The sequence below is a fragment of the Notothenia coriiceps genome, unplaced genomic scaffold (genome assembly GCF_000735185.1).
Source record: "Notothenia coriiceps isolate Sejong01 unplaced genomic scaffold, NC01 NC01_scaffold00000666, whole genome shotgun sequence".
Taxonomy (NCBI): domain Eukaryota; kingdom Metazoa; phylum Chordata; class Actinopteri; order Perciformes; family Nototheniidae; genus Notothenia; species Notothenia coriiceps.
This window is the reverse complement of record NW_011333367.1, coordinates 68,471-90,170: the sequence shown is the minus strand read 5'-3', so window position 1 is coordinate 90,170 and position 21,700 is coordinate 68,471. Positions and strand designations below refer to the sequence as shown.

Sequence of the window (21,700 nt, the reverse complement as noted above, 5' to 3'; positions counted from 1 at the left end):
AGTCATGTTACTGAATAGTCGCATATGGGTTGGAATTTTGAGTTGCTTGTTACTTGTTGTTAGGCATTAGCATGTTCACGTTTGCCTGTGAATATATAGAATGTAGGTTACGATGTCCAATTCTGATCTACTGTTACTGTTTCACTGAATCACTTTCTTTTAGTGTAACCTCAGTGCCTCTCAGCAGATGTAGTTCAGCAATTTTAAGCACAAGGCTGTTAGTGTTTTTGTTAAAAATTGTTTGTCTTCATACTTAATAGAGAAAATTAGTGTTATGTTGAAATGCCCCTTTGCTGATCCGAATGTGTGTTAAGGTGTGTTGTATATATTGGTGACTTATTTAAAACACTTCTCGATACTTGCTAGAAACATGGTTCCCTATAACATTCAAACAGTTCTGGCCTATTTCACAAAACGTGGATCTTGTCTAAGATAGCTTGTTTAATAAAGAATACTATAGGAAAAGTCTTAGCTACATGATGTAAAATACACGTAGACGAATTAAAATCTTGATGATGAACATTGTATTGGTTGGTTGTAACAGTAAGTAAAATCATTCATAAATCCAACCAGCCACTCCTCCGCATTCCACCAATGTATCCATGGCAACAGCTTCTGCTGTTGATCATCCCAAGATGGCGGACGAGGAGAATGTCACCGCGGTGAGTGCAATACTAAAGCTACTTAACGTTTTAATGGGTAAACACAAAAACGCCACTGGTAAAGTGTTATTCTGATACTCCCAAAGTAAACGTAACGATGTGCTTTTCAATACATGCTTAATAAAAACCCGTTCAATGTATGTTAGCTGCCTGGCTAACCGAATGTAAGTCGCAGCTAAGTTAATTAACCTGCAGCTAACGGTAACTTTAATCTCACTCCTCCAAGGACAAGCTAAAACAAGAGACCTAACAGCTACAGCTGGAGGAAGGGAACAACTACAGACATGCCTTACACTAAGAGTGCTGCATCGTTAGCCCACGCTTTATGTTTTATCTTAGGTTAGATAACGTAAATAAATGTCCAGTTCTGCGCTAACTGAGGCTGGATTTACCACACATACTAGTTGTGTTGTGGCTATAACGTCTAGCGCTTATGACGTGGTGAAGTATAGACAATAGTAATGCACAACACTTCAGTGGCAAAGCAACCCACAAGTGAGTCGGATATGGAGAAGAGATGCGAAGCAAAACATTGCGATTGAGCATGCGTGCTGCATCTACCTGACACAAGAAAGCTGTTTAATCCTGCATAGCCTGCAAACCACTGCATGCAGAAGTGTAAAAAAAGAAACACAAGCTGCTCCTTCTGTTATGAATATTCAGAAACAGTGTTACACCTTTTTCGACCTTGTTCTCACATCAAGAAATTCTTGTAAAGCAGATTTGTCATTGATCAGATCTGTTTGTTTAACATACACTTTTTCTAGTCTGATAAACTGGCTCCATGTGTTTGCTATCTGTTGTATAATGTTTAAAACATACATTTTTTAACTATATTTGGCCAATTAATGACATACTTTTACTTAACTTGGCTTGTTAGCACCTTGCAGTCCCTAAGACATATACAACATCAATACATTCCTAGGCTTATCGTGTCCAATCAAGAAACAAATGTATTTATATTCTTTATATTTGTATATGAACAGTGAACACACCTTAACTTTTCAGCAGACATTTCAGCCAGTCTAAGCTTTGACCTTTATTACCACACAGACTTAACGGTTAGAAACTGGGGGAAATCTATTTCCGTGTGGCCACAGCTCATGCTTCCTATGGGAACTCTGATTGATGGTGTCCAGTGTATTTTGGCTGTAATGGAGTGTATTGTGCTTATTACTTATTTGTCTGTGTTGTATTTTATATATTTCAGCTCCCAGTTGCGACTGAAGCCAAGAAACGTCGGGCACCTAAAGGTACAGACCATTAACACTTGCATATCATATGACACACCGATTCAAAAATACAATTCCTCCCAATATTTAAATTTCTGACAATAAACCTGTGACTGGAACAGGATACTCAAAGAGTGAGTGGAACTAATCATCCTGCAGAGGTCACCCTCACCCTTCTTTCTACCATCACCACTAGGAACAAGCTTCTTCTTCTTATGTTCATCAGTATGCTGAATGTGTTCAGGACATTTCTTTGTCTGGAAAATGTTTGTTAATCACATTACACTAGGATATTTTGTCATCATAGATGTGGCTTAATGACCCATTAACCAGTTAAGCTGCTATTCATGACTAAGCTTTTTAATTTTTCTTGTTTGGTAATTAACATCAGCACTGCACAGAATGCGACCCCTATGACAGCAGTTGAGGAAATGTTTTGGTATTATATTGCATAGTACTATTTTTAATGCCTGGCATTCAAGCCGGTACTGTGATGTGCTTTCATTTAGTTTAATTTAAGGAGGTTAAACCAAATACAATTCTAACTACATTACTGTAAGATGAGTAAGTGATGAAAAAAAAAACACAGAAAGAGGAAGATTGAATGTTAAGTGGTTAATGTCCTAAAAATGTACCATAGTGTATACAGTAGGTAAAGTACTACTGTACATGCTCCATAACAAAGTAAAAAACATTCAAATATGACAATATTTGCAATAATAATAATACATTTGAGTTAATGGTACCTTTCAAAGCACCCAAGGACACCTTACAATTCATAAAATATTCAAAAAAACAGGTTAAAAACTGTACAAAAGGACAATAACAGGGAGTACTACAGTGAATAGGCTGATCTGAACTGGGGGGTTTTGTGGAGGGACTTGAATGTGGTGATGGTGTCAGACTGTCGATGTGTAGTGGGAGGGAGTCCCATAGTCTTGGAGCAGTGCAGCTGAAAGCCAGAGCACCCATGGTGACGAGGCGGGGGGTGGGGACAGATAGTAAACCAGCAGAGGGGGTGTACTCCTGATGGAGGTCGGACAGTGCAGTTGGATGAGGATGGGGTGATATGGTCAGGATGTTTTGCGGTGATGATCCAGCAGCAGAGTCCTGAATGGAGTAATCATTTAACACAATACAACTGATTGTTAAATAGAATAATAAGGAAATATAAAGCTTTGAATGTGACGTAGAGACGTATAGGAAATCAAAACATACATTACTTAAAAATACATAATCATTATTTACACAATGTCTTGAGGTACTTGCTGAGTTAACACATTTAAACAATCCACTTAATTAACCTCAGGGAATTTTTACTTAATTGTACTACACTCTGAAAATGTGAAATACTTTTTTTTAAAACAACTTAACTCTCAGTTGAATTGTCTCCTCAAGCCATTTCTCATTCTCTAACAACCACAAAATGTAATTAGGGTTATAAAATGCACACATAAAATGAATTATGTTAACAAGAAGTGTATTATTATATCTTCTTACATCTTTTGTAATTCAGTTCTACATTGTTAGCGGGAAAGACCAAGAAGGTGTTTCAGAAATATGAGCATGCCTCCAAGAAATGCCTCTTTTTTTTTTTTTGCGACAAATACGCTGCCAATGGCTTTGCTCATTTTATAAAACAATTATTGTACAGTATATTTCAATTTTGTAGAATCAAGTGCAATCAGCCTCATTTTGACACTAACTTCTGTCACATTTACGAGAAGAATAAGTGTCTGCAGCTGAGTATGAGACTTGACATGACCAAGGGCTCTTAAAAATGTTCGCGTGAAACTTTCCCCCCAAAAAAGATTCTCGTATTATTCATTACATTCTCTCCATGTGTCTTTTGATCTCAGCATGCTTCTGCTTTGCTCTTATCCCCTTTAACCAGACAGTTGAAGCACACGGAAGCCAACTCTGCATTAGCATTAGCCAGATCAAATATAACAATGAAAAAAAATCCCTCCATGTTTGGGAGGATATTTTTTCAAAACTTTATTTAGAACACCTCACGCTGTGCTCTTCTTCTGAGCTCCTTTCTACCCTTCTTTCATAGAGTTATTACAGGAATACATCACACATGTATCCCGTCTCTCCTCCACCAAATACGCCCTGCTTTGTGTGTGTGGACACTGGAGCGCCACAGGGCCCCGTCTGAAACCCAGAGACAAGAATATTATTGCTGTCTCAGCAGGAAGAAAGCGGATTAGGGTGCTACAAATAGGGCCGTTCCGAATCTTGACGAGGCAAACGTGTGAAACCCATGCAGTTTCACACTCGGCAGTGGAGAGCATCCTCTGAAGTTTTTGGAAGAGGCTCTAGTTCTGGTGGCAAATCAACACAGTACTGCTTGAAGCGCTGACAGAAAAAAACAGAAGGCAGCTTTGGTATAATTCACACTGTATTTTTACACAGCCAGATCATTAATGATATCCCCTGATGTCGGTGGCAGACTCAAAGTGGAGAACTTCATTCCACACTGCCTTGAGTCCTATTTTTATCCTAAGAGGAAAGTAGCAGGTCTAAGATAACAGGATTACCAGAATCAAACTCGCTCAAATAGGAATTACGCTTTTTTTCTTGTGGAATGAAACGTTGTATCACGCTGAGAAGTCTTGGAGCATTGTGGCTGGGTTCTTCACGTTACCTAACCCTTTCTGAAGCTGGCTTTGTATCGTGCTGCTCATTCCTGCAGCCTCGCTCTCTCAGTCTGTCTATGCACCCTCTCTGTTCTGTCACAAGCACCTGGCTTGCGAGATACATTGTTGCCCTGGCAACAGGGAGAAATTCTCAACCTTCCGAGGCGAAAAGCAATGTTTGTAACGAAAAAACTTGCTTACAAGGTGACATTTACAGCGTGGCTGGTGAATTGATTATTGTTTAGCCCGGGGGTTTTGGGTTGAAGTGTTAACATCTATGTTACTGTCAGATCAAAGGCCTGCTGGTGACGGCACAGGGAGGGGGCTCTCAACATTATTTGTTCAGCTGCCAAATAAAAAAAAAGTCTTCATTAATTTAAAAAAGAGTTAACATAGCTCATGAGGCTGAGCTGTCTGATTGTGAAATACGACATTGCAGTTTGATTGGTGAATTGACTTAAATGTAGCCTGTGGATTTACGTTGAACAGTTACGTCTGTGTTAACTGTTAGATCAGAGACCTGCTAATGACTGCCAAAGGAGGGAGCTTTCAGGATTAATCATTCAGCTATCCACTAAAGAAGACATTATCTGAACAGTCAAGTGTATCAAGCTTTAAAGTGTGCCTGCTTTGTATGTAAATTATAGTCTCTTCCTTTCAGCTCCAGAACTTCCCATTGTTGAGAGGAGAAACTGGCTCATCCACCAGCACTATATCCGTAAAGACTATGATACCTGTAAGGTAAAGTACCGTCATTCCTCCGCTGTCCCAATGGCTCAGTCTGATTGACCTTTTAAAAAATAATGAAGATAATGAATGCCTGGCATGTACAGGGTTCTGTGTAACACTGTACTTTATTATGATCCAATTCACTGCATTGACCAGCATTATGTGCACATGACACCCGTAGGTACTCACTTAAGTCTCTGAATACATGTCTGGACTTGTAAGATATATTAATGGAATCCTCTTGCACCAAGCAGTGAGAAGCATCTCGTTGTGAGTCTTGGGTATCCCAGCAAACCTGCTCTTTTGGTTCGCTGTCCACCAGTCACATCATTAGTCTCCTTGCTAATGATGAAGTCAATCACAATAACATACAGTGGCAACAAGAGCTCAACACATTCAGAATGTGCTTCCTCAGGAATCATACTGTTGTTTGGATGGTGGGAGCAGCACGGTGTGGTGTGGGTCTTTTTTTAGGAAATGAGTTCAAGGATGATGGAAACTGTTAATAGAAATCTATTTGGTGAAGCGTTTCATATAATCGCAACACTATTACAGTTTTAATTCTGCTGTATTTCACATTGCAAATGGTTACATCATGTCTTAAACTTGGCATAACAGCGTTTGCCTTGCACCCACATTTTTAAAACATTTAAAAAGTTTGATGGACGCATGTGATTCTCTGGATTATTAAACCCTGTTAGGCTCATGATCGCTTTCTGATAACCCTGAAGAAGGGCACACGCAGAAACACGGTGGTTTTACAATAAGGTTGTTCTATATTCTACAGCAGATAGCAGGACGTACTCTTTTAATCAGAGGCTAAACATTTCCAAACATAAAAAGAGGATCTTCATACTGTATGTGCAACTGTAATTGGACAACAGAAACTGTAAAATCCCTAATAATAATTTAAAGACAAATGCAGATTGACTTAGCTACTTTCAACAAATTGACGGCCATCTAAATACATTGACTCGCTGGAGGATGTTACATTTTCATATTGTATTTATATTTTAGCAATATTCTATTATTTAATATCATTTGCTCTAGTATTCTTGTTTTTTTGGACTAAATGATCAGGTTGGCAACTGACCAGAAACAGATGTGGCTCTGAGACGTCTATTTTCAGCACAAGCTTTTAAGCCACATTTTACACCAAAACAGTAACAGCTCGCTATGCACTGCCTCATTAGGATGAACCTCCCTCCTGTCAGCGACTCTCCTCCCATCTGTGCACCGTGCGCTCTGCACTGGGCACCAAAATAACACACAGCTGGGCAAAACACATTTTAAGGTCAGGAAAATAGCAGAAATAAGGCCCTCAATCTGTTGCAAAGCAGATATACAGGGGTTGGTATATTACGCATTATGCATCCAGGCAAAATAACCTTTCCTTTTTGCAGTAGTCCTATTCACACACGTTAACATCCACCTCAGTTTTAGAATTATCTCTCGTTCTGTGTCCTGCAGGCGATCATCAAAGAACAGCTGCAGGAGACTAATGGGATGTGTGAATATGCCATCTATGTTCAAGGTGAGCCGTTATTTTATATGAACCCTTTCCTATCACAGGTGTGTCACATTTATGATGTTAATTTAGTGCCACACCAAATGAAGGCTCTGTGGTTGTCCTTATAACATATTTTCCTCCAGAATCTGCTCTATAGTGCCTACAGTATGCTGCCTGATTTTTAATGCGATTTGACTTCCTTGTGTTGTGTTGAAGATCCTCTCTTTTTTGTGTTTTAATTACAACAGCTCTAATCCTGCGTCTTGAGGGCAAGATCCAGCCGTCCCTGGAGCTGTTTCAGAGCTGCGCCATCCTTAATCCCAGCAGCACTGACAACCTCAAGCAAGTGGCCAGGTCACTGTGAGTCCAACACGACCCCCCCCCCCCCCGAGGCAGGGGATCCTCAACCCATCTCTATTAGCTCACAAGACAGATAAAGGAGATAAATACTTTGTGATAAAAGTGGGCCAGTTATGGCCAGTACTTTTTATAACACCGTAGGGAATAGTTAATCGACCCCCGCTGAATATTTATCACTGTTAAATAAGAATAGTTATTCAGCAAACTGTGATAGGATTGATTAAAATCTCATATGGATTATTGTTGTTTATTCTTCCCGCAGATTTCTCCTGGGAAAGCACAAAGCAGCGATTGAATTCTATCATGAAGCTGCAAGGCTCAACGAGAAAGACTGGGTAAAAGAAAGCTCTAGCACTGAGTTTCTGCTTTGCCTTAAAGTGTTTTGGGGCCTGGTGTCTTTCACTCTCAATCAAGTTGTCCCTTCTAATTCAAATGACGGAAATGCTGCAGAATTTGTTTTCCACAGAGCTGTTGTCTTAAATAGCTTCAATATTTGTAAATTGAATTAGGCACAGCCTTTATCCCTCCCTTTGTAATTAAGCATGCCCCATTTATAATGTGACATTTTCTAACCCCAGGAGATCAGTCATAATCTGGGGTTGTGCTATTTCTTCATCAAAGACTTCAAAAATGTGAGTATACAGATCTTTCTGACATTATACATTACAAACTGTATTTATTCCCAAGTGCTTTGATCCTTGTTTATGTTATCTGTGTCTGTCAGGCGGAGGAGCATCTTAACATAGCTCTCCAGATAAACAAGCACGACAAGAGCTTCATGATGCTCGGGAAGGTTCATCTACTGGCCGGAGAAACGGACAGGGCCATTGAAGTGTACAAGAGGGCAGTGGAGTAAGTACATGTGATATTAAGAAATCAATGAGGATTTAAAGAGAAATCTATAAAGTAGCATTTTTAAACACATTCTAGGCGTTTAGTTCAATATTCTGTGACTATGGTTCTCTGAAATACATGTTTAAACAATTCAGACATGTGCATTGATCCATGATAAGCGTTACATTTCAGGTCTAGAATGTTTTTTTCAAGACAAAGCTTTTTTCATTTAACCCAAAACTTAAACTAATCTTTAATTTATAACTGTTCATACTTGCACAGCCTCGGCATGACATGTGTCTTTATGTCTCAAGACACTTCAAGAGATAACAGACATAAAACATGCTGTTTTAGAGAAGGTTAGTTATTTCCGAGGGGTTTTGTCTTGATGTATCTACCGCCTCTCGCTCTGTGGAGCTCTTTTTAATAAGTGCCTCTCATCCGATCTCACACAAAGCTCCAGTTTAGCCACAGTTTAACCCGGGGCATTTTTCTGTTCAGTATGAATTATTTTCATTTCCACTTCTATTCACATGTTGAATATTTAAACATTATGCCCTGTTGTAAATAGGGAAATGACATTGATGTCTATAATAGAGCTCATTATTGCTACCTCCTGTTGGGGTTAAATGAATTAATCAACCACCTGATACTAATGTTGCTTTGAATTAGACATACCACTGTGAATCCTATTTTAATGCAGATACGCCTCTTGTCTACCATTATATTTCCGAGCCCCATCATATCCCCACAGGTCATAATTAATACTCCACAATTATGCTGAATCAAACCATGATTGAATCAGCAGATTCCTTGAATATCAACTATGTGTGCCTAAGAATAAGTGCAGGAATTAAATGGGATTACAGGCATAGATAAAGTGTCATGTTTCATTTAACTAGTCTCCTTCTTTATTCAGCTTCTCTCCAGAGAACACTGAACTCCTGACGACTCTGGGCCTGCTCTTTTTACAGGTTGGTGGATTTGTAATTACCTTTCAAGTGAAATGAAGTGTAAACAAGATAAGAGTGGCATTCACTGTACGACTCAGAATAGAAACATTTAAATTGTGTTTTTTAATGTTGTGTTTTTGCCAGCTCGGAAAATACCAAAAAGCATTTGAATACCTTGGAAATGCCCTCACCTTTGACCCCAACAATTATAAGGTATGTGGGTGTTTGTGGGTAAACACATCATTCTTTGGTATTAAAACAGTTTCCTACTGAGTGCATTAGATTCTTTTAAAGCAGCTCAGTTAAAGTAAAAGGTCACTCTCTGTCAGGTGGCACTGTCTCTCATCATGTGCACGATCAAAGGCTGCATCTTCCTCTAATACCTCTCTAATGATTGTTTTCATGGCAGGCCATCCTGGCTGCAGGCAGCATGATGCAGACCCACGGAGACTTTGATGTGGCCATGAACAAGTACCGAGTGGCGGCCTGTGCCGTGCCTGAGAGCCCGCCCCTCTGGAACAACATCGGCATGTGCTTCTTTGGGAAAAAGAAATACGTAGCTGTGAGTAAGGCTGTCTATTGGTTCACTGGTTAAAGGCTGATGAAGTTAGTTCTCCCAATAAAAAGAGGTTTACTTATGACAGTGCCTATAGAAAATCATCATACCCCGTTGAAATGGTTTCTTTATTTATCGTACAGCCTGAAATAGAAACCCATACAAAAAAAGAGACTTTTGCCACTCCCTTTACAAATGTAGCTTTACAACATCGAACTAATGAAAAAAGAGGCGACAGTTCTGAACATTAACAACATTTAAAACTAGAATAACAAGGTTGGAAAAGTCATCCGATCCCCTGATGTAATACTTCATGTGGCCTCCTTTTGCTGCAATTACAGCCATCAATCTATTTGAATACGTCTCTACTAGCTTTGCACACCTAGAATGGGGAATGTTTGCCCATTCTTCCTTACAGAATTGTTCGAGTTCAGTCAAATTCCGTGGTGAGCGGCGATGGACTGCTCTCTTCAAGTCCCTCCACAGGTGTTCTATCAGATTTCCTTCAGGGCTCTGACTTGGCTACTTGAGGACATTCAAAATATTGAAAGCATTTCCTTTTTAAAGTCTAAACCTGCATTGCTTATGTCATCCATATCTTCTAGCGTGCAATATTCTTCTTGCTGGCACATTAGTGTGTATCTTACCGTATTACTGCCCCCTGCTGATCACTAGAATAGTATCTAACCCTTATTTTTGTATCACACACATTCATGTGCGTCCTTGTGTGATATGTCAAAGCATTGTTCCATATCATTAATAATGGTCACAAACTAAACCTTTGATTAGGATGTTGAATGCAATACTTTAACATTGCATTCATTGTTTTACTTGTTGTATTGAAAGTTATGCTTGCTTACTTTTTCCACCCCATAGTCCATAAAGACAACCAGGAATACATCCCTCCTCTATTGGCCAAATTGAAACACGCTCATCATCGCTGACCTATATCCTTCGTACACCGGCCACAGACTGGGGCTTTATTCTTTGATATACTCTCATAGCATACCCAGCTCAGGCATTCTACACTGTGCTGTAGGTTGGCTCTCGATGCTTACTCACTCTCCATTCTTCTTGGGATGATATATGATTTAGATGAACATCTGTCAGCTGTTTGATTCCTCTCCTAACTTCATGTTTCCACAGGCCATCAGCTGCCTGAAGCGGGCTCACTACATGTCTCCTTTTGATTGGAAGGTGTTGTACAACCTGGGTCTGGTCCACCTGACCATGCAGCAGTACGCCTCTGCCTTCCACTTCCTCAGCGCAGCCATCAACCTGAACCCACGCATGGGCGACCTCTACATGTTGCTGGCAGGTACTGTGGCCAAGAAATAATTCATGACTGGTAACTACTGCTGATTTTGCTTAAGAGAGCAAATAGAAGAGTGGTGGGAAAATAGTGGCAACCATTTTTCAGTGACTGTTTCACATTGATTGAATTATTTACAAAAGGTGCATACTATAACTTTTGTAAAGCACACACAACACATAGAGCCTGAAGAATCACTGAACAGTTCCTGCATGTGACAGTATTTCAGTTTAAACTCAAACTAATTCCTAACAGTGGCTCTGACCAACTTGGAAGACGTAGAGAATGCCACCAGAGCGTATGAACAAGCTGTGACCATCGACCAGTGAGTCTAACCCGCCTTCTACTTGAATGTACTGTGAGTCTTCATTTGAGACTTTAATTGTTTCATGTTTTATTTCCTTCTCCCTCTGTGATCATGTATGTACAGATCCAACCCTCTGGTCAACCTGAACTTTGCCATCTTCCTCTATAACCATGGCGATAAGAAGGCCACTCTGGATCAGTACCAGGAGATGGAGAGGAAAGTCAACCTGCTTCGAGACAGCAGTAGTAGCTTCGAATTTGACCCTGAGGTAATAGAAGATAAGATGGACATTTATTTATCCCTGTGGGGAAATGCAGGCGTTTAGAGGGGCAACCGGGTCAGAGTGAAAAACAGGATTCACACAAGGTAAAATATCAAATAGAATACAAATGAAAATAATAATAACTCAAATGAAAGTGGTAAAGCTACTGTTGAAACAGATATCACAGTAAAACGTTGAGCATTTGAATGGACATATACACATATTTGGATTGTAATTTAGATCCTGTTGATATTAAAGGTCCCCTATTATACTGTTTTTCAATAATATATTATAGGTCTCAGATATATACAAAACATGCCTCTGAAGTGTTTGGCTGAAATACAAAACAGCATCCCATAAACCCCTCTGTTTCAGCCCGGTTTCAAAAGTGCTGATTCTCTGTCTGTTACTTTGGTTACACAAGCCAAAAAATCGTTATGACATCATAAAGTGGCCAACATCTGATCAGCTCATTTTCAGACAGGTTTTTTATATAAATGGATCAGGACAAAAAGCGAGAGAATATTTGTTCCTGAAACCTTCAGAATCTCTTTACACAGAGGGGACACATGCTTATGTATAAAAGACATGAAAAAGTGGATTATGCATAATAGGTGACCTTTAACTTCTGAAAATCAGCAGTAGTTACCCGTACCTTAAGTGGTCTACTTGTCACCAACAGCTGATGGACATGGCTCAGAAGATGGGGGCTGCCCTGCAGGTGACAGAGGGCCTGGTGTGGACTAAACCAGACAAGGAGTCCAAATCTAAACCCAACTCTGCAGCAGCCACCAAAGCCCCCGGAGCTGCTCTTGGAACCAACCAAGCTCTGGGCCAAGCCATGTCTTCTGCTGCGAGCTACAACAAGAACATGCAGCTACCATCAGGTACAAACCACCATTAAGGTTTGTGGAAGGTGTCAGGTAATATTCTGTCAACTCGGTGTCTGGTTACGCGTTTAGATATCTGACAGAACTGCGATGAGCCAGTGCAAGGCTGAATGTCATTTTTCTTATCAGAAAAGTCCAGTGTTACACCCTCAGTGCAGGGGGTGAAGAATTGCACAGCCTCCACCTCTCCAATAAACCAAAGCCCAATTTTCATTTGAAATGGAACCATGGACATATCTCTTCTGTGTTAGCTCCCAGCCTCTCACCTGCACTGTAGCAGAGTGAATATATGGGCTCAGGCCAAATGGAATATGGAAGGGAGAAAAAGCTAACCTCCAGCCAGTATACTCTCTATTATTGGCAACAAAAAGAAAGTCAGCAGGCTGGAAAAAAACAAAACAAAGTTAAGCAAATAAATTCAAGGTTACTCTGAAATGATTGTCGTGGCTTACAGCTCTCAAATGTAATTGGACTGGAGTGTTTTCTTTAACATGAGCCTGCAAGCTGTGTTTTCTATAACCTTTATTTAGCTAATAACAGCTGAACAATGCATCCATGTTCAGTGACATTTTACACATCTCTGATAATCTATCTGCAATTTGTAGGAAAATGTAAATAAAGCCTGTACGTTCACTTTAAGCCTAGTTAGTGGTTAACAGTTTACTATTAGTGCCAATGATACTGGATATTTAAAGTGGAGCTTGTACCTATTCACTGGTGTCTGTAATTCATGTTGTGGCAGGGTTCCTATATAACAGGCAGGGACTTACTTTACTGTGTCTTTGTGGTTATGAAGATGAACAACTTAACCCTGAAACTTGGTTTGGGTTTGAAAATAAATATCTGCCAGAGTATTATGAGTTGAAGTTATTTGTAATGGTATAAATCTTGTACATGTTCTTTTTCGCAGGCATTCAGAAGCCCACTACCTCTAACATTTTACATCACCTTTTATACTGTTTTTTTTACAGATGATTAAAATGTAACTTAGAAAACAAACCTGTCTAAAACATCTTTTGATTTGTTCTTGAGTCAAAAACAAAAATGAGAAATCATTTTAGACTACTTAGAATAAACTCTAAGAATGTATTTTCTCACTTCTGCATAATAGGGTATATCTACTTAATTCAACTTTACCAAAAGGAGAACTCTGACCTGCGAGTTCGAGCAGTTTAAAATAGCATTGAACCATGGAGGTCAATCACATGTTTAGCTATTTCATCTGTGCAGGTTTTAAGCAACTAAATCATTTTCTGAGCAATGTATCGACTCTTTGTTATTCTCAGGAGTCTCCAAAGGCCCCTCCATGCCCCTGGAGCCAGAGCCCGATGAAGAGTTGGCCCCCAGCCCCCCCGATGATCCTCCAGGCTCCCCGCTGCCTGCAGAGTCAGAAAACCCCAAACCCAAAACCTCCAAGAGGAGATCTAAGGTGGAGGAATGAGTTTAGCTGCTGTCTGCATCTTACTAGGTATCTTTGTCATAAGATCACGCTGGTTTTATGGAGCCAAATCAAGGTTCTTAAACAGCACTCAAGCTATTAGTGGTTTTCTAGCTCCTTGTAGTCAGACATGAAGGCTGAGGGGATGTGCTTCTGGTTTGAATACCTGCTGCACTGACATGTGTCCTCCTTTACAGTGAAAAGGTCAACTATTATGTGCAATTTGTTCATACTATTTATTGCTGGATTACTGAATGTCAGTAAACCAACACCCTGTTTCATGCAAGATGAGGAAATCAAGTTTTTCTTGTAGATGTCGATGTGGCAGGATTGGTGAACATGTCCAACACGTTTCAATGGAACTTTAGGAACTTCTCTTTTCAACAAAATGGTTATATGAACATTGTTAAGGAACTGCTTCGACAATCACTGAGATCTTAACACAGAAATGGATGTTATGATAGTTACAGGTTGTCTGTCTAATATGGCTCTTTTTGAGGGTTGAGTGTAAATAGGGACACGCTTTTATATGCGGATACATGGTATGTTTATAGAGAGTAATGTATTTAATAAAAAAACAAGAGACTTTAAAGAGAATGACTGTGTTGCTTCTTATTCAAAGTCCAGTTTGTGTCTTCTTGTGTCATGCTTTGCTTTCCATTATTAAGCTTTGCAGACAACAGGGGACAGGGTTGTTTCAGAGCTTCAAAGTGAATCTGTTATACACTGATACATGTTCTGAACAAGGAGGACACGCTACAAATAAATAATTAATCCTTCATGCTAAAACTTTCAACATCTTGGGTAAAGGCATACAGTGGAATAGGTGTTGATATATTATTATTATTATTATTATTATTATTAAATAAATAAATATGAAACCACTGATGTTTTGGTTTAGAAGTTAAGAGACTGAGGGACTGCTAAAAAAAACAAATGAATAGAAATAGAACCATTTCAAAATGTAAGAATTATACCCAAACACTTTCAAAATGTGTTCTAATAAATACCAAAAGAGCTTTCATAGTAGCAATCACCTCCCAGCTCACTGAACTCTGCTGTGAACTGTTTGGAGATCATTAACTGTAAGTTGGGTGTTTTTTTACAAATATTTATGTTGAATGATTATTGCAACTCAAGTTTATTTCAGAGTTTTGATATAATAGTGTTTTGTCTGAGGCATATGGAACAAAGTTAGGACTCTCTGCGTCGCACTGCAACATGGGATGTCTGTCATCATGATGCAGTCATGGCTGGAGATTGTGTGCAAAGACATGCTTGTGCTGCAGTGCAATGCTTTGGTTTTAAAAGTCTGTGTCATTGTGTATTATTTGATTGCAAACCTTTGGGTCAGGCAAAATGGAATTTGTCATGAGTTATAATATACACCTGGGCCAAAAGTTATTTTGAACAATGGACAATTGTTTCTGCCTCAGTGACGTTCATCAACATCATCAGTAGTTGTTTAAGTATTTTTCCATTGCAAAAGAGCCCACTCAGTTCAGCCTTCCAAAGACTGATTATGTTTTGTTTTTGCAAAGGACATGATTTCCCTCAACAATCCATCATACACAGATATTCAGCTTTGCATCAATAATCTTTCAGTATGTGGCAACTGAGGGTTCCTGTAAAAACACTGCAGTAAGAACCGTGGTAAATGTACAAGTACACACTACTTGTCTGAACTTGGTTTCACTTCTAGATTTCTCTTGTACATGCTGTGACTGAATGGAGGGACCTGCTGATTAGTAACATGTACTACATTCGAGGATTCTTTTTTACTAAATGATAAGCTTTTTCACTTTTACTGATGGATGACACTCATACATGAGTCTGTTTTGACGTGCTGTAAAAGTATGCATTTCCCTTGTGGGACACTGAACAGAAAAATTCCAAAACATAATTGCCGTTGTTTATGCTTACTATTTTTGGAATCCCATTTATTATTTAGACATCAATTTAGTTTCTTCGTTTTTATTGATGTTAGGTTGCACTGAACTTAATTTGATGCCATATTAAACAGAATGGTATTTAAAGCTAAATATATTGTCTTAATCTTTGAATGCTTGCAAGACATACTTGTCTATTTTTGACATATTCATTTGATACTTTATATGATGTTCTTATCTAAAACAGGAATCTTATTGGAGGCTGATGGTAATACGGTCTTCCTCACGGTTACCTTTTGTCATTCAGGATTAAATGCAGCCATCATTTGACCCTGACGCTGACACACAGCAGCGGTCTAGATCTACCTTCCTCATCTTCCTTATCTTTCATACTTTTCTGATGGAAAATAGAATTGACATGTGTAGCTATTATCCCAAAACACTGTCGTTTTTTATTAGGTTCTTGTTCAACTGTGCATGCCCGATTTGCCTGTGTTCATAACTTTTAGAGGCCAGCTGATGGCTTCCGATTTACTGCTGCAGCAGATGTGGAGAAAATAGGTTTTCACTTTCTCGTCTACAAGAATATGATATCGAATAATAAATGTCAGTACACTGTGGCTCCCTGAAGTGCGATTTATTGGAAAATCAACATGTTTTGATCTGAATAAATTTTTCAGACTTTTTCAAGTTTCTTTCAAGTCATCATGGATCCAGGGAATAAGTAGTACTATTGTTTTATTTATGTTTTTTGCCTTTCAGATTTGACTGTGTTAGGTATATATCGACAGCTCTAAATAATACACTATTCACCAGGTTTGTTTTTTTATAACTTTAAATGTATAATAAGGCCATATTTTTATTTTGTTGCAGCACAAAGCTGATGGATGGACAAAGATGTCATTTTTATTTCCACAGTCTTATTTGAATTACAGTGACATGTGGTGATTTTATATTTGAGGATTTTGGATGTCTGGATTTCATATAAGCTGTGCTGTTAACCTTAACCTCATTTTCCTACTTTGCAGATCTACCGTATAACCTTTTAGCTTTTAACTTGTACATCCCATACTGTAATTCTGTCCGCACCTCTTCATACAGTGTCTGCCTCTCGTCTGGCTCTTTTAAATAGTTCCCCAGATAATCGTAAGCTCTCAATTATCTAGCTCGGCACCGGCCACTGAAAGTCCTTCACACACTCCTCATCATCTTTCCTTCCTACCTACCTCAGCTACATATCATGTGTGTCCAGTTTCCCCTGAACTCAGCACAGTCTGGCCTGCCTCCATACTTTCAGGTTCATACTGAATATTAAGAGTAAAGAGTGTATTTCTCATATTTATAGATTCAGTCATAAATACGCATATTTTACTGTTTTATACTACGAAGAAATTATTCAATGTGTGCAAATACAATCCAACTTCAACTTTAGAATGCCACTACCAATCAAACCTCAAACAGAGACAAGTAAAAAACTAAATCCTAAATGCATTAGTTATTTCTTGTGTTATCTGAGGTCTAATTGGGGCTGTTATTTTTACCAACATCCACAATTATTTTTTTTCCAGCTGTGAGCATCTCTTTGATTTCCTTTGTGCATTACGTTTGGTAGAATAGTGTCTATCAACAGTGCACTCTAAAACAGTTTTTAGTAGCCTATGATTTCTGTCCTTTATCCATGCTAGCAGCGGGGTCAGTCAGTCAACGATTGGTTCAGACCAATGTTCTCAACAAACCTATTTCATCATTAACTGACTTCCCCGAGGTTTCCCTATAACCCCACCATGAGCTTCTCATTTGTGTTTTTGTTGTGAAATGTCTTAACAATTATTGGAAACTTCCCCTCTCAGGAGCATGAGGTCAAACATTTTCCAATATCTGGCTTTTAACTACAATCCTGTTAAACGAAAATCCTAAAGACAGTGCCTTCATTCTTGACTTCGATATGTTTGAATTGATTTTTAGCGGTTATTTGCATGTGAACTAAACTAAAATGGGGAAAGCCCGTCTGTGCCAAACCACAGCCTCACACATGCACTAACGCGGCTGTTGACTCTAATTCTTGTTTGAATAGCCTGTATGTGTTTTGTCATTTATCCATTGTGAACACACTACAAAACCTGCTGAGGATTAGCGTATAGTATAATGTTGGGATGCAGCTATGCAGTGCAAATCTTTGTTTGTAGCTCTTGAAAGGCAAATAACAGTAGGCTACTCATGTCACAAAAGCTGCCTCAGTTGCGCTTTTTCCATTAGCTATATCAGTCAGGGCCCCTCAACTCCCTGCCTGAAGAGACTCATCATCGCTTCTCCAACTAATCTTTTGGATTCAAGCAAGCAACTACATTTCCAGCATGTCCTACATTTTGTCAGCCCTGAAAGATATTAAAGCCTCAGTTGGTTTTAACGTTTCTTCTGATAAATAAAGTGCATGTTTAAGCAGTGAAATTATTATTATCATTATTGTTATTATTATTACCCTGAGACCTTCCAATCGCTCCCAGTCACCTCACTCTCTTTCACCTTCTCACCAGTTTTCTCTTTGCTCATCTTCTATGTAACGGCGGAGAAAGAGAAGAACGGACTGTATATTTAAATGTTAGCACCCCCCGAAGAGGCTCAAGCTCTTATGTTGGTTCTGGAGTTTGAATAAATGTTGGTTCATCAGTAAAGCCTACGACCATTATTCGGAGGGAAATGCTACAGTAAGAGCTTCACCTTTACCAGCTACAAGCTACACCACGCTGCCTGTGGATTGAAGGAACGGCACGGCACACAGATCAGCGAGCTGCAGCATCTAGCATGAACAGTAAGAGCTTCACCTTCACCAGCTACAAGCTACACCACGCTGACTGTGGATTGAAGGAACGGCACGGCACACAGATCAGCGAGCTGCAGCATCTAGCGTGAACTAAGAAGGTAAAAAATACGGCTAAACTAAAAATGGATAACATAAAGGAACAGATAATTAAGCTACAAACGGAAATAAAGGAAAAGATAAGTTTATTACATCAGGAAGATTGTGAAGGCATGTCAAGTCAGGAATTAAAGGAGGAAATTGAATATAAAGAAAAACAACTAGCTGAGCTTCAACTCAAAATGGATGAAACTGACGGGTTAGCATTACCACGTCGTTCAGAACGCCCCACTGTGCAGACAGAGAAAATGCTTGCCTACCAACAGGAGGAATTGTATAAAAAGGAAACAAGACTGCTTACCCTGTATGAAAAGTGGAAATACCAAGTCAGAAAAGCCAAAGAAATATTAAAGACTGACATATCAAAACGGGAATTGGCTGAAATGGCAGACGCAATTGAAGATGGAATGATTGGTGTGATGAGAGCTTATAGCGAAATAAGAGACCGAACCACACCATCCGCTGAACTAAGACGCAGGATTGACGCATGTGAGGCTGTAACGAAAGACATTATGAAAATTATCACCGACCGCTTAACGGAAATAGATGGCGATCATCACCAATTCGAAGACATTTACAACAGATAACAACGAAAACTTTCTTCGACTCTTTTCTCGACGTAAATAGATGCGACTTACTGCTCACGCACTCACCCCCAAGGTCCCCCGGACCTCGCTCAAACAAATAACAGCCTCTACAAAGCCACCAAAGGCGCTCGGTCTCACCTAATTCGATCTCAATCGAATCCAACGCGACGCCCGTACCTCTCGCGTAAGAAAATATACGACATCCACCAAGAACATCACACTCTTACTTACGACTTGGCAAAAACGCTCGAGAAAGTCAACGGCCGTGCCCAAAAGTAGTCGTGCCTAAGTCCCACTTGGTCCGCTCGTCTTCCAACCCCTTCCTTTGACAAAAACCAAAAATCGCCACGTTCAACCGAGCTTCCGTCCTCTGTCTTAAACAAACACTCATTCAGTCACTCTAGTCTCCCCGATACTCGCGAGGTGTTTCGCTCACCGCACCGTATAAAAAAGGCTCTCCCCTCCTACCTCTCGCTCCAATGACTCTGTGTCGGAATTAAATGCGCTTCGATAAAAACGCAAAAACGAACCACCACCCCACCCTTACAACTACCAAGTATCAAATACCATTCACAGCCCTCCTTCGGCGCTCCAGACTCGGTCTGTGCTGAACACTTCCCAGAAATCGAGGTCGCTCCGGCGTTTGTTCGCAGGTCTTCACCGGTTGCAATACGCCAGCCTTGTCAACTGGTACAACTTACTCCACTTCGTCATTCGTACAGCCCACTTCAGAAATCAATAACATCTCAGTCACCTCAGGTACACCTTCAACGTTTAGCTGGTTCATCCTTCCTGACCGCACCTACTTTCTTGTCTCGCCCCAGTCTTTAAGTCTCTTTAGTCCTCTATACTACCAAAACCAACCCGCTCCGCCATCTGTTGACGGTCCGACTGACCACCACTGTTGCCTCAAATTTCGGTCCACAAGTTTACTTCTCGTCTACTCTAGCCCTACCGACCAAATTACAGGACAGCCACATAATGCGTTAAGGTGGTGGAGCGGGGAGCTCGCACCAGAAGTAATCATACTATAGGTAAGCGCACATCACTCAACTCACTCGTCTAATTAGGTCTCCAACACGGTCGCAATAAGACAGTCTGTCTCTTTCAGGTCAAATACAGGGTCTTACTTAAGCCACTCTTACGACTGAAAAGTAACACTCGCTGGGCCCATAATTTGTCGTCACGTCGAAGTATAACGAAACAACGACACTCTAACGCTGAGTCGCCCGCCCGCCGACAGTAACGGTCCGACGTCTGTCCCGCGCGAGCAGACGATAACAGCACTAGCTGCATCAGCTCTTCCACCCAACCACGAGTCCGACTGGTCGTCATGGCCCCTACCGCGACTGGACACACTTTCGATTGGTTTGAACGCTAGGCGCTCGGAGATCCTAGATACGCAAGAAATCTTGCAACACACCAAAAAACTACTGTCGTTATTGCACACTTACCGAACAACGTCAAATCTTCAGAGCGTCGGCTATGGAAGTTACGGTACGGTCCGTCCTCTCTGGCCTCGCACTCACCTGTCCATCGGCCGTCGGACGATCGGTAATCGTCGGATCGCCCATAGACGTCTGAACTTACTGACGGTCCTCCACGTCGTCGGATTCGGAGGTTCCAATCAGGTGCCTTCTCCCCAGGTCGGTCGGTTTCCGTCTGTCAAAACTCTTCAGGCCCTTACCTGCCGCCACCTGCCGTCGCACCTCCTCGATCGTCACTTTCGGCCTCTCTAGTCTTCCCTCTCGTCCACCTCGCCGTGCTTTGCCTCGGCCACAAAAGTCCATCCTTTTGTGCTTGTGAAAGTGTGTAAGTCACTAGGTCCCGTCCACATTCCTAAGCTGCTTATCTAGATTGGCTTGACCAGGCCCAGTTTTTCCGACGATTTTTCTACAACTCCCTTTCTAAAACAATTTCTTTTTCTCATCTCATTTTTTTTAGGTCGTCTCTTCGCCGCCTCGTTTGTGCGGTCGAGGAGAGTGTACAAAGAAAATTTACCGTTTCAAACGAGTCACTTCTTTACGGGAAAGCCAGGTGAGCCGACTGTACTTACTGGTAAAGGTAAGTTACTTCTCTTCACAAAGGTTGATTTCTGAACACCGTAAACGTAACCCTCAGACAATACCGGAAACCGACAGAACATAAACGAACCCGGTTGTTCTGCTGTGTAGTCATCACCCACATCCACGGCATTACACTCGCCAAAAACTGGTCTAAATGTCTTCCCGACTTTCTCCTACACAGAGTACAAGGACGACACATTTGACAGATAGTCAGGACACAGACTAAAGAGACAGAATCTAGAGGTCAGACCGTGCCTCGTCCGGAGGTAAAGGGGAAAGACGAACATCTGAGAGAATTAAATCTGAAGACGTACACATCAAAAGAGGAGGTAGTAAGAATAAAGAAAGGAAACCGAAAGAAAAGAAAAAGTAATGAAATTATCACTCGGGAGGAAACCGTCGTTCGAGACGGCCGACGTAGTCGAGAAAAACGTCAAATCCTGGCTCCAAAGTCTTTACCACTGACGCGTGAACTTACTCTCCGTCGACGGTATTGTACCTAACATGCCGCATCAGTACCCGCTATCGACCGCCTTCTGTCACGGAAAGTGCGA

The 21,700-nt window shown here is 40.5% G+C and overlaps 1 protein-coding gene across 1 annotated transcript; it reads left to right on the top strand.

The window, feature by feature from the left end:
• The first annotated feature begins 553 nt into the window (after nt 1–553).
• Nucleotides 554–14,284, top strand: bbs4 (Bardet-Biedl syndrome 4). Its single transcript, XM_010783808.1, has 16 exons — nt 554–662; nt 1,873–1,915; nt 5,198–5,277; nt 6,736–6,799; nt 7,024–7,135; nt 7,398–7,470; nt 7,714–7,767; nt 7,860–7,987; nt 8,889–8,943; nt 9,067–9,135; nt 9,332–9,484; nt 10,625–10,796; nt 11,046–11,115; nt 11,221–11,365; nt 12,042–12,246; nt 13,536–14,284. The coding sequence occupies exons 1-16, from the start codon at nt 603–605 to the stop codon at nt 13,688–13,690; spliced, it is 1,638 nt and encodes a 545-aa protein (XP_010782110.1). The 5' UTR covers nt 554–602; the 3' UTR covers nt 13,691–14,284.
• Nucleotides 14,285–21,700: the final 7,416 nt, after the last annotated feature.

Bases quoted from the DNA above. Each gene is read 5' to 3' on its own strand.
- bbs4 (XM_010783808.1), top strand. From the start codon at position 603: ATGGCAACAGCTTCTGCTGTTGATCATCCCAAGATGGCGGACGAGGAG. The intron at 5,278-6,735 runs GTAAAGTACCGT...TGTGTCCTGCAG, and splicing joins AAGACTATGATACCTGTAAG to GCGATCATCAAAGAACAGCT. The intron at 7,768-7,859 runs GTGAGTATACAG...TGTGTCTGTCAG, and splicing joins TCATCAAAGACTTCAAAAAT to GCGGAGGAGCATCTTAACAT.